The 18,293-nt window shown below is 42.2% G+C and overlaps 1 protein-coding gene across 1 annotated transcript in view; it reads left to right on the top strand.

Moving 5' to 3' along the window:
- LOC106567587 (remodeling and spacing factor 1) overlaps nucleotides 1-17,684 on the top strand; it is a 67,343-nt gene extending 49,659 nt beyond the window's left edge. Inside the window, exons 6-16 of the mRNA XM_014137088.3 lie at nucleotides 156-4,072; nucleotides 4,265-4,537; nucleotides 4,852-4,956; nucleotides 7,512-7,591; nucleotides 7,922-7,976; nucleotides 8,149-8,264; nucleotides 8,381-8,448; nucleotides 9,543-9,768; nucleotides 10,040-10,266; nucleotides 10,693-10,878; nucleotides 11,114-17,684. Of these exons, the coding sequence (XP_013992563.3) occupies nucleotides 156-4,072; nucleotides 4,265-4,537; nucleotides 4,852-4,956; nucleotides 7,512-7,591; nucleotides 7,922-7,976; nucleotides 8,149-8,264; nucleotides 8,381-8,448; nucleotides 9,543-9,768; nucleotides 10,040-10,266; nucleotides 10,693-10,878; nucleotides 11,114-11,619 (5,759 nt within the window). The 3' untranslated portion in view covers nucleotides 11,620-17,684. The remainder of the gene's footprint in view (nucleotides 1-155; nucleotides 4,073-4,264; nucleotides 4,538-4,851; nucleotides 4,957-7,511; nucleotides 7,592-7,921; nucleotides 7,977-8,148; nucleotides 8,265-8,380; nucleotides 8,449-9,542; nucleotides 9,769-10,039; nucleotides 10,267-10,692; nucleotides 10,879-11,113) is intronic.
- Nucleotides 17,685-18,293: the final 609 nt, after the last annotated feature.

Genomic DNA, 18,293 nt, shown 5'->3' with positions numbered 1-18,293 from the left:
TTTTTGCTGTTTACGCAGACATTTTTATGATATTGCATGAGTTCAGTCATTTGCCTTGGATCTATTTTATCCAAAGTAAACAAAACGTATTTCCCTAACAAGCAGTTATAAATGTTGTACTTGTATTTTCTATTTGTAATGCCTTTGTCCATTAGGGGAAATTAAAAAGACAGAGGATACCTCAGGGGATGAAGAGGACAAACCCTCCAAGGATACAGATTCTTTAGTGTCCCCAAAAACAGAGAGTACAGAAAAAAAATCCCCAAAAGAGGAATCAAAGCTGGACGAATCAGATGCCAAATCCCCATCGAATGGCCTCAAAGACAGCCAAGTTGAGTCAGAGTCAACAAGACAATCCGAGAAGCCAATGGTGGATGACAAGGCCACCATTAACACCCAGGCCATCAAAGAAGAGCCGATGGAGGTGTCAGAATCCAAGGAGAGCACAGCCACAAGTGCTACAGAGCCTCTTGTGGAGAAACATTGTGTGATGCCACAGAGAGAACAGACTGAGGAAGCCAAGAGGAAGACTGCAGAGGAACTCCAAAGGGTGATGAAGAATGACCAGCAGGCCAAAATCCCCTTGAAAAAGAGAGAGATGAAACTTAGTGACGATTTTGATAATAGTAGTGGCGGTGGAAGTAGAATCATTGTGCGTAACCCATCTGTTGCTCCTGTCAAAGAAGCTCCTAAAGTTGAGGAGACAAGCAAAGAGGTCTCTGTTGCCCTGGTGGGGACGATGGAGACTAAAAGTGATCAAGTGAATGGTGATGCTCAGCCTGTCACAGAAAAAGGTGTCAATAAGGGGATGAGAGGATCTCCTAAAGAGATGAGAGAATCTGCTGATAGCAAAGAACAGCAAACAAAAGCTGTTGCTAGGGAAGAATGTGAAGCAGCAGAAGCTAGTGAAAAAGAGAAAACAAATCTGGACATGGACAAAAAGAAAGGGGAGATGGCAAGCAATGCTGAGGAGCCCATGGAGGTGGCCATGGCTGATGAAACTAACCTAAAGAAAACTATTCCAGCCCCAAAGGCAGAGAAGGAAAGCACTGAAGCACTGAAAAAAACATCCCTAAAAGAGGCTAAATCTTCATCCCCTCTGACAAAGCCAACAAGCACACCGGAAAAGTCCTCTGATCTTAAAGAGGAACAAAAAGTCAAGGTATCCAAGTGGGATGTGAAAGTGCGTCGTACAGAACACAAGACATCCACATCAATAGAAACCGATAAAAACCCTTTATCTAGTAAGTCACAGAAACCAGATGAAACTAAAGGAACCGATTCATCCATTGCATTTCAAGAGGTAAATTTGGCTGCCTTTAAGGAAACAGTTGTCCCTAAAGACAGTTGTCCCCTTTCTGTAGTGAAAGAGATGGAAAACACATCCATCATAAAAGCCACAGAAAAGTTGTTGAACCCTAAAAACCCAGAAACATCAGTCATCACTAAACAAACCGAGAGACCTGATCCCATTACAGATAAACCAGAAAGCTCGAAACGCCCTGAGTCGCCAGCAGTCATAAAAAATACAGAGAAACCATCTAACAAAGAGAGTGCAGAGAAATGTGATGGTTCTAACGATATCGAAACATCTTCTGTCATTAAAAAGACAGAGATTTCAGGAAAGAGTAAAGATGCCACGAACCTGGCCAGCTCTAAAGAGACCAATACGTCTTCATTCCTTAAAAAGGCAGACAAACCAGTTCCCAATAAAGAAGCAGAGAAACTGGACAGCACTAAAGAGACTAATAAATCGTTGGTCATTAAAATGACAGTGAAACCAGAAGCATCAAAACATACAGATAAATGTGATACCCCTAAAGACATTATGTCAGCTCTCACCAAAGAGAAACCTGCTGTCAGTGCTGTAAGCACAAATACAAATGTTGCTCCTGAGGTGAAGAAAAAAAACGTCCTGGAGAAAGACTCTAAGAAAACAGCTATCTGTAAAGATGAGACGAGAGCTGTTGCGACAGTGACTGAGACACAATCTGTCCCTAAAGATGTGGAGATGGCAGACGTCTTTGAGAAATCAAACCAATCACAACTGGAAGGACCCAAAAAGGTAGAGAAATTGGGTATCCCTAAAGACACGTTGAAATCCACAATGCCTAAATACGCAGAGAAATCTGCTAAATTGGCTACCCCTAAAGACGCGGAGAAATTGGCTACCCCTAAGGACGCGGAGAAATTGGCTACCCCTAAGGACGCGGAGAAATGGTCTACCCCTAAGGACGCGGAGAAATTGGCTACCCCTAAGGACGCGGAGAAATTGGCTACCCCTAAGGACGCGGAGAAATTGGCTACCCCTAAGGACGCGGAGAAATTGGCTACCCCTAAGGACGCGGAGAAATTGGCTACGCCTACGGACGCGGAGAAATTGGCTACGCCTACGGACGCGGAGAAATTGGCTACGCCTACGGACGCGGAGAAATTGGCTACGCCTACGGACGCGGAGAAATTGGCTACGCCTACGGACGCGGTGAAATTGGCTACGCCTACGGACGCGGAGAAATTGGCTACGCCTACGGACGCGGAGAAATTGGCTACGCCTAAGGACGCGGAGAAATTGCCTACGGCCGCTGAAGGACGCGGAGAAATCTGGCTACCCCTAAGGACGCGGAGAAATTGGCTACGCCTACGGACGCGGAGAAATTGGCTACGCCTACGGATCGCGGTGAAATTGGCTACGCCTACGGACGCGGAGAAATTGGCTACGCCTACGGACGCGGAGAAATTGGCTACGCCTAAGGACGCGGAGAAATTGCCTAAATCGGCTACGTCTGAAAATGCTGGGAAATCTGTTACCCCTAAAGACACTGAGAAATCGGCTACCACTACAGATGCTGAAAATTCTGCTAAATCGCCTACGCCTATCCCTAAAGACGCAGAGAAATTGGCTACGCCTAAAGACGCAGAGAAATTGGCTACGCCTAAAGATGCGGAGAAATTGCCTAAATCAGCTATGTCTGAAAATGCTGGGAAATTTGTTACCCCTAAAGACACTGAGAAATCGGCTACCACTACAGACGCAGAAAATTCGGCTAAATCGGCTATGCCTATCCCAAAAGACGAGGAGATATTGGCTACTCCTAAAGAAGCGGAGAAATCGGTTAACACTAAAGACACTGAGAAATCAGTTACCCTTAAAAACACAGAGACTGCTTCTAAAAAGATTGTGAAATCTTCAATCTGTGAAGGACAGAAACCAGATGCCTCTAAAGAAACTGAGAAACTGGCAGACATAAAGCCACCTGCAGCAAAAGGAGAGAAACATGTCGCCTTTGAGGATTCCAAGCAATTACCTTCTCTCAAAGAGTCTGTCCCAGTGGGGAAGAAACAGGAAGAGCCTATGGAAATAAGTTCGGAAAAGTCAACAGATGACAATGTAATTATTAGGGGACATGCCAATAAAGGCTGGACAAAGAAGTCTGTTAAAAGTGGAGAGAATTCTGAGAGTGAGCCTATCAAAGACTCAAACCGCATGGACTGTAATGCACCATCAGAAAAACAGGCTACCAGCAAGAAGGCATCATCTCTCACTGAGGCTGAAGGTGAGACAGACAAAAGCCAGGACAAAGTAATAAAGGAAGATGCCACAACACAGGGATGCCCTAAAGAGGATGAGAAGGAAGTTGATCAGGCTAAGAAAGACGACAAAAAGGAGGCTTATGGTGCTGAGAAAGATGACTCAACTGCAGCAGAGAAAACGTGTGAGGCAAAAGCAAGTAAAGGGTCTGAGAATAAAGATGAAAAAAAGGATGCCGGAACAACATCAGAGATTCAAGAGGAGGGAATTCGCCTGAAAATACGGGGGATTACTCATCGAAGGAGAGCTGAGCTCCAGAGAACGGAGAGGGATTCCGGGTCCGATACTGGTGAGACTGGGAGATCCCTGAGGAGGTCACCCAGGATTTGCAGGCCAACCGCTAAGGGGGTGGAGTTCCAGGACAGGAGGCTGGAGAAAAAAGAGACCACGCCCCCTGAGAAGGAGGATGAGGACGAGGAGGAGGAAACTGTTCAGAGGAAACCGAGAGAAAAGGTTGATCAAGATGGACAGTCCAAATCTAAGGTAAGTTCTTTCAGTAACTGCAGATATTTCTACATTAATATTACAGGTGGATTGTGAATGCATGTTTTTGGATCAACAGTATCTTTTAATTCAGGGATCCACAGTGTCAGCCTTCAGTAACTTATGTGTATGCTGTCCTACATTTAGCCTTATGAAATCCAAAAATGAGGTGAGGTGTTCTTTTGTTTTCAGGGGCGACGGAGGAGAAAGACCCGGTGGTCCAACACTCGAACACGAAGGCGCAAAAAGAATGGTTCTGGTGATGACAATGAAAGCGAGTCAAGCGAAGAGGAGAGTGAGGAGGACGACAGTGATGAGAGCTTTAAGGTGGAGAAGGGCAAGAGGAGGTGGAGGAACCGGAACAGAGAAAGGCACAGCGACGACTCTGACACCTCCTCGGATGATGACCTCCCTCCTAACGAAGACCCCTGCAAACACTGCGGCCTCCCCAACCATCCCGAGCTGGTGGGTCCTCATTGAAAAGCATTTAATTGAAATGGAATTGACCCTAACCCTGGATAGCTGTAATCATGGTTATACTAGCCTGTATCACAGTCTCATAGGGTGGCGCACAATTGGCCCAAGCGTCGCCCGAGTTTGGCCGGTGTAGGCCGTCATTGTAAATGAGAATTTGTTCTGAACTGATTTGCCTAGTTAAATAAAGGTTAAATAAAAAAATAATTTAAAAATATACTATATTCATAATATTTATCTCCACTGACAGATAAGACTACCATATAATGTGTTCCAGCTAATCCCCCTCCGTGTTTCCCCCACAGATCTTGCTATGTGACTCGTGTGACAGTGGCTATCACACGGCCTGCCTCAGACCCCCTCTCATGATCATCCCAGATGGCGAGTGGTTCTGTCCACCCTGCCAACATGTAAGTAACATCCAGATGCTAAACAAACGGGACTCACACTACAGTTTGGATGCTAGCCACATCACTATTTATTTGGACAGTGAAGCTAATACTTTTAATTTGACTCTACTCCAGCCTTATTGGATTTGAGATCAAATGTTTTGTGAAGCGACAGTACAGAATGTCACCTTTTATTTGAGGGTATTTTCATACATGCAGTCAGGTCCATAATTATTGGCACCCTTGATAAATATGAGCAAGAATATACTGTATAAAATAAATAATATAAATACTGAGCTACAGTATATTGTATGCTCCCAAAAATTGGGAGAGATCGAGTTTCTTTTTACCAAGTAATTAAAAAAAATCTGATGGCACCCGTTTTCAGTACTCTAGCACTCTCCCCTTGCGAAGATAACGACACAGCCTTTTCCTGAGATTGTCATTTTGTCACTTTTATTGTAAATAAGAATATCAAGTATTTCTGAACATTTCTATGTTAATGTGGATGCTACCATGATTACGGATAATCATGAATGAATCGTGAATAATGATGAGTGAGAAAGTTAGATGCACAAAGATCATGGCCCCAAAACATGCTAACCTCTCACCATTACCAATAGTGAATAATGATGAGTGACAAAGTTAGAGGCATAAATATCATACCCCTAAAAAATGCTAACGTTATTGGTAATGGTGAGAGGTTAGCATGTTTTGGGGCCATGATCTTTGTGCATATGTAACTTTCTCACTCATCATTATTCACGATTCATTCGTGATTATCCGTAATCATGGTAGCATCCACATTAATGTACATGTGTTCAGAAACATATTATATTCTTACAATAAAAGTGACTTGAAAATGACAAAACAAACCAAAACAAGCTGAAATTGCATCCAACAAGTATGGAGTCACTTGATGTCGACATTGCGTGCTAGGAATATGGGACCAAATACTCAACTTTTGAATAAATGTAATACAGTATCAGTGAATTTGTTCAAATACTTAGGACATCTTCAAATTAGGGGATTAGATAACTAAAGTGCTTTAATTTCTAAATGGTAAAACAGAGAGTGCCTAAAGAAAGTATTCACACCCCTTGACTTTTTCAAAATCTTGTGTTATGCTTTAGTCACATAATAAGTTGCATGGACTCTCTCTGTGTGCAATAATAGTGTTTAAAATGATTTGTTTATGACTAGCTTATCTCTGTACCCCACACATACAATTATCTGTAAGGTACCTCAGTTGAGCAGTGAATTTCAAACACAGATTCAGTAACAAACACCCGGGACATTTTACAATGCCTTGCAAAGAAGGGCACCTATTGGTAGATGGTCAAAATAAAAAAAGCAGACATTGAATATCCCTTTGAGCATGGTGAAGTTATTTATTACGCTTTGGATGGCGTATCAATACACCCAGTCACTACAAAGATACAGGCGTCCTTCCTAACTCAGTTGCTGGAGAGGAAAGAAACCACTCAGGGATTACTTCACAATTTTACCATGAGGCCAATGGTGACTTTAAAACAGTTGCAGAGTTCAATGGCTGTGATAGGAGAACTGAGGATGGATCAACAACATTGCAGTTACTCCACAATACTTACATAATTGAGAAGGAAGCCTGAACATAATAAAAATATTCCAAAGAACGTGTCCTGTTTGCAACAAGACACTAAAGTAATACTGCTAAAAATGTGACCAAGCAATTAACTTTTTGTCCTGAATACAAAGTGTTATCTTTGGGGCAAATCCAATACAACACACTACTGAGTACCATATTTTCAAGCATAGTGGTGGCTGCATCATGTTATGGGTATGGGAGGACTGGGGACTTTTTCAGGATAAAAATGAAGTGGAGATAAGCACAGGCAAAATCCTAGGGGTAACCCTGGTTCAGTCTGCTTTCCACCAGACACTGGAAGATAAATTCACCTTTCAGCAGGACAATAACCTAAAACACAAAGCCAAATCTACACTAGAGTTGCTTACCAAGAAGAACATTTAGGTTCCGGACTGTCTGAATTACAGTTTTGACTTAAATCTACTTGAGAATATATACCAAGACCTGAAAATGGTTGTCTAGCAATGATCAACAACCTTGAAGAATTTTGAAAAGAACAATGGGCAAATGTTGCACAATCCAGGAGTGAAAACCTCTTTGACTTACCCAGAAAGACTCACTGCTGTAATCGCTGACAAAAGGTGCTTCTACAAAATGTTGACTCGGATGTGAATACTTATGTACAATAGATTTCTGTATTTCATTTTCAAGAAATGTGCAAAAAGTATTGGGGTAGTGTGTGTGTAGATGGGTGAGGGGGGAAAATAATAATTGAATTCAGGCTACAACAAAATGTGGAATAAGTCAAGGGGTATGAATACTTTCAGAAGGCACTGTATGAATGAAAATAAACTCAAATAAAAGGTGGCATTCTGTACTGTCGCCTCTAATACCCAAAATGCTGGAGTATAGAGCCAAATTAAAAGGTTTAGCTTCACTGTCCAAATATGTAGGGGAGTGTGTGCATGTGTTGTGTCATTCTTACCCATCTCCTGGTGACCCCCTGCAGAAGCTACTCTGTGACAAGCTTGAGGAGCAGCTTGCTAATCTCGATGCTGCCCTGAAAAAGAGGGATCGCGCTGAGCGAAGGTGAGAACCTCTGAACCATGACCCTTGGTGTAAAACAGCAAATGACAACAGGAAGATAAATGCATTTAGTTGGGTGGTTCTTATTAAAGAACATGAGGCTCAGTCCACAACACATGCAATTGGAGTCTACACTGAATTGCATTGTGCCTATTCTATTGTCGAACCAATCACCCTGATCTGTGTGTCGATCTCAAACATTTATTGGAGCTTACATTGCTTGACATTTATTTTTGTACAATGGCAGTGGGCCTCTGATAATGGGAAAGCAGTTATTTTTTTTATTCTATCATAAGTTGTTTTAAATAAAATAATTGTATTTTTTCCCTCCAGAAAAGAACGTTTGGTCTATGTTGGAATAAGTGTTGAAAACATCATCACTCCCTCTGTAAGTAGCATTTGGTTGTTATGGTTATATACCATCATGAAAGTCCATTGCAAAACATCCTGAATTCAGTGTGTTGGATGTCCTTGTAAAATGGTCTGTCACACTGTTCACTGCCCAGCCTAGACTGATTGCTTCCTATAGTGTACTGACACGTTGCCTACTCTCATTTCAGTTGGAGGTAGAGGAAGAAAAGGAGGAAGAAGTGAAGAAGGAGAAGAAGGAGAAGAAAGAGAAAAGCAAGAGCTGGGGTCGAAGGTCAACAAGGGCAAAGAAAAGCATAAGTTACAGGTATGAAGTCTGTACTAAACTCAGGATTATTAGAAAAGTCTTATGTGTGGTTGGTCTTTATTGTTTCAGTATGGTGGCTGTTAAATCCCTGAATAATTACGACATCTTGTTTGCAGGTTTGATGAATTTGATGAGGCTATCGAGGAGGCAATTGAAGAAGACATCAGAGAGGCTGATGGTGGAGGTACAGTTGGAGGACATTATGGAATCTGGCAACAAAGTCATAGAATTATGAATTTAATTCAATGTCTCTTAGTTTTGTTCTGAAATTACTTCTGGCTGCAGCATTTCACCTATGCGCCCCCTGGTAATTGTGCATTGTTCAAGCTTTAAGAAGGGTTATGAAGAGTTAAGTCTGAGGCTGCGTTTCATTTTAGATCTGTCAAGGAGTGTGAACGAGGGCAAGGAGTGAACATCTACCCTGAATGAAACACAGCCTGAGAGCCTTTTTAACTCATGTAGCCTGCAAACAATCTTTCATTATTTAGTCTTAGACATTGGAGGAGGGGGGTGCTAAGCTGACATATTGAATTGTTTTAAGATTGTCATACTATGGATAATTTAGCTATTTTGAATTTTAGGACCCCTTTAGGTATAGAAAAATACACTACCGTTCAAAAGTGTGGGGTCACTTAGAAATGTCCTTGTTTTTGAAAGAAAAGCAATGTTTTTGTCATGTAAAATAACATAAAATTGATCTGAGATACAGTGTAGACGTTGTAAATGACTATTGTAGTTGGAAACGGCAGATTTTTTTATGGAATATTTACACGGGCGTACAGAGGCCCATTATCAGCAACCATCACTCTGGATGGAATAGCTTTTTTTATTATTATATATATTTTTTTTACACATTTAACCCATTTTTGGGAGGGTAGGCACAAAACTACCTTCACACTTCCATTCTTTTAAAAAAAAAAACGGTACCGGTTACATTTACGTGAGACGTGTGGGGGTCGTAGAGCAAAACGAAGAACACCGTCGTGTTCGTGAGAGTCTCTCCTTTCCATAGAATAGTTTCGGGATGTCTCATGGTCTGACAAATACCGCTCTAGCTCTGCTACCTTTCACCCAGATGCGGAGGTACGACACTGGCGGATGCAGTAGATGGAGACTCATCCAATGCTATTAAACGATCTCTAGCTTAAACTGACAGATTTTGATGGGAATTATTTTGTTATGTAACTTAGATTGATGCACCGGTTTGTCAATTGATTCTAGGGGGTTAATGTGTGCCTGTTGGATTGTCTAAATGTTGACGTATGCTGCCCTCTACAGGAGCTGGTCGGGGCAAGGACATGGCCAACATCACAGGCCATAGCAGAGGGAAGGACATGTCCACCATCCTGGCAGCAGGAGAGGTTGGTGAGGGCAAGGAGAATGGACGCCCGCCACGGCCCAAAGCCGGCCAGCGCAGGAAGAAGCGCCGGCGTCTCAACGACCTGGACAGCGACAGCACTGTGGAGGAGGAGGAGAGCGAGGACGAGTTCCGTCTCAGTGACAGGTAGGGTCATCAGGTGGGTGGGAGGTAGGGGTGCATAAGTCAGGACAAGGAAGACAGGGTTGTGTTCATAAGGCACCAAATGGAAGACGACAGACTGAAACACGGAGGGACTACGTTGACTTTTTAAAATGTTTTCTGTTAGGTGCCATAATGAACACAACCCAAGGTACCACTTTATGACCGCTATTACAGCTAGAAATGTGTGACACAAAGGGGTGTTGAATTAATTTGTCTAATTTTCTTCTCTCCCTCTGCACACTTTTATGTGTAGTACGGAGGAAGAGGAGTTTGTGGCGTCAGACAAGAGCGACGCAGAGAGCGAAGCGGCAGTCGACTCTAACGACGACAGTGACTTCGGCAGCACGCAACGCAGAACTGCCAGGACAAGGAGGCCGGCCAAATGTCAAAGGAACACTCGGCCGCGAAGGCGCCGCAGAGCGAGAGGGTACTCAGACGATGAAGAGGAGGAGACGAGTGATGAAGATGAGGACGAAATGAGTACGTTGGTGTCGTCAATTCCTCTTTGTTGATTGAAGGGACATCTCTCCAGAATTACACTTTGTTAGATGTTTTCAGATCTCAAAAGTGGTCTTCTCCTGAGACAAGTTCCAGGCCATCTGTTTTGTGGATTCTGCTTTATGCCACAACCCAAAATAATTTGAAAAGGGTCTGATTTGTGGCGCTTATGTTTTCCACTAATTTGTGGTTGTGGCCTTCGTTACAGTGGTTAGACAGCCGATTGGGTGGGACATAGATCCATATTGATATTATAAAAATCTTATGGTCTAAAAACATCTGACATAATGGCATTAAGTGTTGATTTTGTAATTGTCCTTTTAAAGACCAATAGGTATGTGTTGGCGGCCCTGTGACGTGGCTCTCTGTGTTGACTGGCTCTCTCTCTTTGCTGACCTATTTAACTAGTGTCAGAGGGCTCCAGCGAGTTCAGCGACAGCGACCTGGACTGTAGTCAACGCCGATCCCGCCGTAGTCATACAAAGAAGCAGGTCAACTACTGCGAGTCGTCCGGCGACTCCGACGGCTCCAAGGCCGGCACCAACCGGGACAAAGTCAAACCGCGGAGGCGCCTTGCCAGCTCCGACAGCGAAGGTCAGCCAGACGTTTTTTTTTCTAGACGCTCACTCTTTGCCTCACTGCCACTGCTATTAGCGTATGTTTTCTGTGTGTGTGTGTGTGTGTGTGTGTGTGTGTGTACGTTTTCTGTAGTGTGTGTGTAAGTCATATGAATTAGATTCTTAAGCGAGTCCTCACTGCCCATTACTTTAACTGATATTAACAACATGGTTTAACCTAACGTCCACCGTTTCATGCCTTGCTCTTTCAGCAAGCTCCTCCAGAGGCTCGGAAGACGGCAAGAGGGAGAGAACTAGGTTGAAGAGGAGGGCTGACTCATCTGAGGAAGAGTCCCAGCAGCGCCGCAGACGCCTCTCGCTGAAACGGAGGCGAGCCTCCGAGGAGGACGATGAAGATTCCGACGAATCATCGGAGGGAGAGCGTCCGGTCCGCAAGCGTGTGAACCGCATTGACTCGGACGACTCTGACGAGGAGGAGGAGAAGGAAGAAACAAAGGAAGAGGAGGAAGGGGGGGTGCTGGGGAAGGGAGCCAGCCCATTGGACTACAACCTGGTGGAGCTGCACCCCCCTACCAACGGACAGAGTCCCATCAAGGCCCTGGAGGGCCTGGCTCACATTGGGCCCCAAAAACCTGGAGCCACAGCCGTCACCATAGCACCCAATGGACTGGAGTTGGCGCCACAGGACGATGATGAGGACGACCTGCTGGGGGTCACAGACCTAGTGGACTTTGTCTGCAATAGTGATGTGTTGTAAAACCAACTTGTACGTTTGTTCATTTCTGTAGTATTGTATTTTTTTATATTATGTTTTTTTCTCCACTGAAGTCGTCCACCGTTTATTTCTGCCCTCTTGTTTTTATTTTTTTTCTATTCATCCTCCTTGTCCCCTCCTCAGTGTGCCCCCATCCATCCATATGAACTGGATGCCTTACGGGGAGAAGTTAATTCTCTTCACTCTTCGCACCTCTCGCAGTTGGATTGTACAGTCATTGAGAGCACTAACTCTAAAGGATGTTTTGTGGCACGTGAATTAGCTTTGTCTTATCCTCTGTACTCCGTCACCGATGGACATGCGGGTCAGATACTTGACTACAAATGAACCTACCTGTTTCTCCAGCCAACTTCCAGGGTTTCCTACTCAGGGGTATGTCCACTACCCCACATGACCCCACCATACAAAGAATCCATCTCTCAACTTCATGGTTTTGTTCATTAGGCCCAAAACGGAAGAAAGTAGACAAACTGGGAGGGACTAACTAGACTTGTCCAATAAACACTCATTTTTGTTTTCTGTTGTGTGACTTAATGAACACGACCCATGAAAACCTGTTCTCCTGAGAAGCTCCTCAGTGTTCCTGCCTGGAAAAGAGGATGTCTTCTTGTTGGATATAATTAATTGTTTGTAGGAGGTAGATGTGTTTTAGCTCAGGTGGGCCTTCACGCTTCAGCAAACACAGGAATGGAGGGGTGCTCAACAACGACAAAAGTCACGAGAATGGCTGACCATGAATTCTTTTTTTTTTATTGGTAAGCCATTCTCGTAGCTTTATATTGTTTAGTTTGTATACCTCTTGTAAGATTTCTAAATGTGTATATGAGAATAGATGGCAGAGGTAAGGGGTCAAACTGCTTCCATTTACAACTTAAATTGACATCGTTTTGTGGATCAGCTGCTGGAAACCAATCATTGTTTTTATCCCCCACTCTTTTCCCCAAACATTTAATATTAATGTCTCACTTTTTTTGATATTTGAATTCCACATTTTAATCCTCAAACAATTTATTTGTTTTGATGTGTTCAGTTCTATTAGTCAGTTGTTTGACTAAACCCTTAAGCAGGTTTCCCACCCACCTTAAGACCATATACAACAAGCATTGGATGAAAATCATGAGCGCAACAGAGTTTCCCATGAGAACACCGGACACAGAACCATCATCATCATGCTAGAAACAGCTTTTTTTAATAGACAGACTGGGTGACCAGAACCCACAACCGTTCCCATACTTTCTTGTAATTACAATCTCCAAAAGAGTATTTGTTCAATCGTTTTTACCCAAAGTATTGTAATGTTCTACTGTCACGTACAGTTGAAGTCGGAAATTGACATACACTAACAGGCTGACTACACCGCTCGCGTCGTGTGCGCTGCAAAATCAATTTAGAAATCTATGTTATTCAATTATTGCACCCACACTACTCGCTCGCGCCAACGAGCATCTGCGTTGCCAAGGGCTAAAATAGTTGTCAGTTCTATTTCTGACGCAGATCGCAAGGCCTGCCTCTCCCATCTCCTCATTGGTTTATATAAGTAGGTACCCACATGGGATCTCCTCATTGGTTAAACCCACGCAGGTGACTGAAAGACAAACGAGGTCAGTGGCGGTAATGCACATGATTTATGAAAGTTATCAATCGCAATATAAAGTCAAGAGAAGAAAAGGCCTGGAAGGAGGAGAGATGACTAGAAACGATTCGGTTGACAATTTTACGTGTGGATTAATTGGAGGAGTAGAGGACCTTGTGCATTTCAGGTAAAATAACTCAATGTTTATAACCCAGGACAAATTAGCTAGCAACAGCAACCTAGCTAAATAGGACAAATTAGCTAGCAAGTGCAAGCTAGCTAGTCTAAATTGACGTAAATGTTTAATGCTTTTCGACCTGTCTCCAAATTAATATAATTGGTTCAGAGTTTGTTTTGATATTTTAACCGACGTGTCATGATTGCGTTTGGTGTGGGGGTACAAAATACATTTACGCACGATGGCGCACGCGAGCAGCCTGTTTGGGTTCCGTGTTAGGTTGGAGTCATTAAAACTCATTTTTCAACCACTCCACTAATTTATTGTTAACAAACTATAGTTTTGGCAAGTCGGTTAGGACATCTACTTTGTGCATGACAAGTCATTTTTACAACAATTGTTTAGACAGATTATTTCACTTATAATTCACTGTATCACAATTCAAGTGGGTCAGAAGTTTACATACACTAAGTTGACTGTGCCTTTGAACAGCTTGGAACATTCCAGAAAATTATGTCTTGGCTTTAGAAGCTTCTCATAGGCTAATTGACATCATTTGAGTCAATTGGAGGTGTACCTGTGGATGTATTTCAAGGCCTACCTTCAAACTCAGTACCTCTTTGCTTGATATCATGGGAAAATTAAAAGAAATCAGCCAAGACCTCAGAAAAAATTGTAGACCTCCACAAGTCTGGTTTATCCTTTGGAGCAATTTCCAAACCCCTGAAGGTACCACGTTCATCTGTACAAACAATAGTACGCAAGTATGAACACCATGGGACCACGCTGCCGTCATATCGCTCAGGAAGGAGACGTGTTCTGTCTCCTAGAGATGAATGTACTTTGGTGCGAAAAGTGCAAATCAATCCCAGAAAAACAGCAAAGGACTGTGAAGATCCTGGAGGAAGCAGGTACAAAAATATCTATATCCACAGTAAAAGGAGTCCTATATTGACATAGCCTGTAAGGGCGCTCAGCAAGGAAGAAGCCACTGCTCCAAAACCACCATAAAAAAAAAGCCGGACTACGGTTTGCAACTGCACATGGGGACAAAGATCGTACTTTTTGGTGAAATGTCCTCTGGTCTGATGAAACAAAAATAGAACTGTTTGGCCATAATGACCATCGTTATGTTTGGAGGAAAAAGGGGGACGCTTGCAAGCTGAAGAACACCATCCCAACCGTGAAGCACAAGGGTGGCAGCGTCATGTTGTGGGGGTGCTTTGCTGCAGGAGGGACTGGTGCACTTCACAAAATAGATGGCATCATGAGGTAGGGCAATTATGTCGATATATTGAAGCAACATCTCAAGACATCAGTCAGAAAGTTAAAGCTTGGTTGCAAATGGGTCTTCCAAATGGACAATAATGGGGTCATTTTGCCAAAGTTGTGGCAAAATGGCTTAAGGGCAACAAAGTTAAGGTATTGGAGTGGCTATCACAAAGCCCTGACCTCAATCCTATAGAAAATGTGTGGGCAGAACTGAAAAAGCGTGTGTGAGCAAGGAGGCCTACCAACCTGACTCAGTTACGCCAGCTCTGTCAGGAGGAATGGGCCAAAATTCACCCAACTTATTGTGGGAAGATTGTGGAAGGCTACCTGGAACATTGACCCAAGTTAAACAATTTAAAGGCAATGCTACCAAATACTTACTGAGTGTATGTAAACTTCTGACCCACTGGGAATGTGATGAAAGAAATAAAAGCTGAAATCAATCATTCACTCTACTATTATTCTGACATTTCACATTCTTAAAATAAAGTGGTGATCCTAACTGACCTAAGACAGGGAATGTTTACTAGGATTAAATGTCAGGAATTGTGAAACTGAGTTTAAATGTATTTGGCTAAGGTGTATGTAAACTTCCCACTTCAACTGTATATCCTGTTTTTTATCAAATGTTTTCATCAAGTGGTATTGACTGTTTTTAATAAATTCATTATTGATACGGAACAATATCAAGGCAGCTCCTCAGTGCATCATGCCAAATTACAGGTGTCATTTAGTCAACATTCATATCTGTTAACCACCACATTTACAAGACTTTCCTTTTAAATAAAAGTTTGATTGTATATAATGTGACCAACTAGAGTAGACCAATCCTGGTCTTCTCACATCTAATGTGTGCGCATGCACCTGTTTCTAAAAACCCTAGTTTAGTTTTTGTATACTGTATACATATATAAATATTATTTTAAAGTGTGTGCTGCCAACACTATAAATGGATTAAATGCCCATGTTTTAGACAAATGTTTTAATATGCTAATATTTAAAGGGATTTGTTATTTACAGAAAACTCTGCCTATTTTCTTTGTCCATCAAATTGTGAGACTTTAGTATAACCATGTCAGCATTTTAACCATTATTTTACGTTGCATTTTTATAATGTATTTCTTTCTATATCAAATCCTCCACGTGTATTGTTTTCCTCCCTAGCAAACCATCAAATGGCTTAATGTTTCCTATGTACCTTCTAGTCAATACTGTGTGTACGTTCAAAACCTGGAAAGTAGCTGTACTAACTGAGTACACAACCTGTCGTTGTTCATCAGACTATTTTGAAGTAATTATTTTTGTCATTTTCTTCCCATGTCTTTTTGTAACCCTCTGCCACCACCAGTGTGCAGTGTTGATTGTAGAGAACACTACGCTTGCTCTAGGCTCCCCTCTACATCTTACTGAATCAACTAAATAAACCTCTCTCTGATCTCAGAAAGCCTACCCTTTTGTCTGTTCTGAAATATGAGCTCATTTTGGTTTTAAGGTTATATTTTAAGGTCAGTTTAAATCACTGACTTTCTAGGCCCGTATTCAGAAAGTGTCTCACTAGGAGTGCTGTCCATATAATCTTATTCATTATGATCTACAAGGTAAAACTAATCCTATATTAGCACTGCTATTCTGAGACTCTGTGAATACAGGCCCTAGCCTCGAATCCAGAGGATTATGAATTAAAGGCATGCTGGATTGATCTTTGTTTGGAGAATGGTCTAGAAAATCCTCAGTAGGAACTAAAGTGACGTGTGTGTGTGTGTGTGTGTGTGTGTGTGTGTGTGTGTGTGTGTGTGTGTGTGTGTGTGTGTGTGTGTGTGTAGTTTTTACTGTCGGCCTATATATTTAGAGGCATTTTTTTTTATCATGGAAAAAAACGATTTGCCAATTTTTTTCAATTTTGTCTCTTTAGAATTATTTTCCTTGTAGAGGAGTTGTGATATTGGCACAACTGTTTCGTAATGAATTAATCGGAGGCCTGGCATGTTTTGTTGGATATAATTTTGTTATGTGCAGACATATGCGCCGACCGCCCTATGGATTTGCGAGGTTCAATAACCACAGACCTCTAAATTCCTTTGCTCAGCAATGTTCATTGAGTCCTGCTACGGGACAGGAGAGCATAAACCAACCACTGGAGGCATGGACAATACCTGGGAGGACTGCTGGGTTGTGTTCAGTAGGCACAAAATGGAAGAAGAAAATGTGGTGAATTGGGGAGATACTAACTGAACTTGTCCAATAAGAAATGCTTGTTTTTGTTTTCCGTTGTGCCCCAATAAACAAGACCCTCATCAGTATCATAGGGACAGTTCAAGATAAATGTGCTCCAATTAAGAAATTAGGTCTGTTTTGTAAATTTGTATTTTGCAAAATAGTTTTGGCATGTGTTCTTCACTGATGGTAAACTCCTCTTATTATTTTTGGTTGATCACAATGTTTGATTCAGTTTGAAGTAAAGGATGATTTCCAAGGCAAAATGCTATTTCTGTGCTGCCTGCAATGCACTCAACTAACATGGTAATATTGACTACAGTTACCACAAGATTAGTTTGACTGCTCCTAAGCTTCTACTGGCAGTTCAATTGTGGGAATTTGACAAAAATGACTAGGGTTGGTTTACCATTGTTTTGTGATGAAGAAATGTACGATTTCTGATATGATGTTCCCAAGATATGAAGTTTCTTAGCTGTATACATGAGTTTGACATAGTTAGTGGGCATTTTTTAAATCAATGGTAGAAAGACAGTAGTTGGGAGGGGCAGTGTCAGTCAGCCACTACAGGCTGTCCTCTGCCGGGGGGGTTGGTGCCGATGATTCAAAAGTGTTTGTTCATTATTGTCTATTACGGGTAGATGTGGAGGACTGAGGATGCCACTACAGGTCTGGTGTATGAATATAAGCCCCTCGAGTGGTTGCCTATGTTTTCTGTTCCTCTTCAAGACCTTTTTGTTAACTTTCCTGTATTTTATTTCATGAATAAGATCTTGTACATTTGTAATAATAAAAAGGTTTATAACCTGGTATGGTAGGCGTACTTGTTTTCTGTCTGAGAAAGGGAGAGGACATCATTGTGGTGTGAAATATTGGTCAAATAAATGTGAAATTATTAGCTTTATGACTAATGCAGGCGTAGCCACATAAACCTCTGGAAGAAGTGGTGAGGAGGCATGTCCTTAAAGATGCATTCATGGAAGTTTAGCTGTTTTTTTTTTTTGTTTTTTTCAGAAATGTTGACTTGTGTTGGCTGTATGGTTTATTTACATATTATATATTGATATCTTAACTTTTATTTCAGTCTTTTTTTTGCTAATGGCTGTGGAGATGTGTGCCCCTTTCTAGCAAATGTCTGTCAAATACTTTTTGTCTATTTAGGGGATCCTTTTTGGCTCGAGCACCCCTGGTTGTAAAGGTTCAGTATAGTTTCTTTATAACCCACCAATTGCAGTGCTCAGGGGATAAATGGGATGCCCGTCCAGGTAACCTCAATTAGGCTACACTCTGTCAACTGCAGAAACTGGTTTGGAAGGTAAGGCGAGGTAGGACTAGAAGGCTGTGTTAAAGCCGTGTTCACATTGGCAGTTTGAGTAACTCAAATCCTATTTATTTGCATATTTGAATCTGTTCTTTTTC

The sequence above is a fragment of the Salmo salar genome, chromosome 13, assembly GCF_965601325.2.
Source record: "Salmo salar chromosome 13, fSalSal1, whole genome shotgun sequence".
Lineage (NCBI taxonomy): Eukaryota > Metazoa > Chordata > Actinopteri > Salmoniformes > Salmonidae > Salmo > Salmo salar.
Note: the sequence above shows the minus strand (reverse complement) of the source record. Positions and strands in the feature narration are given on the sequence as shown.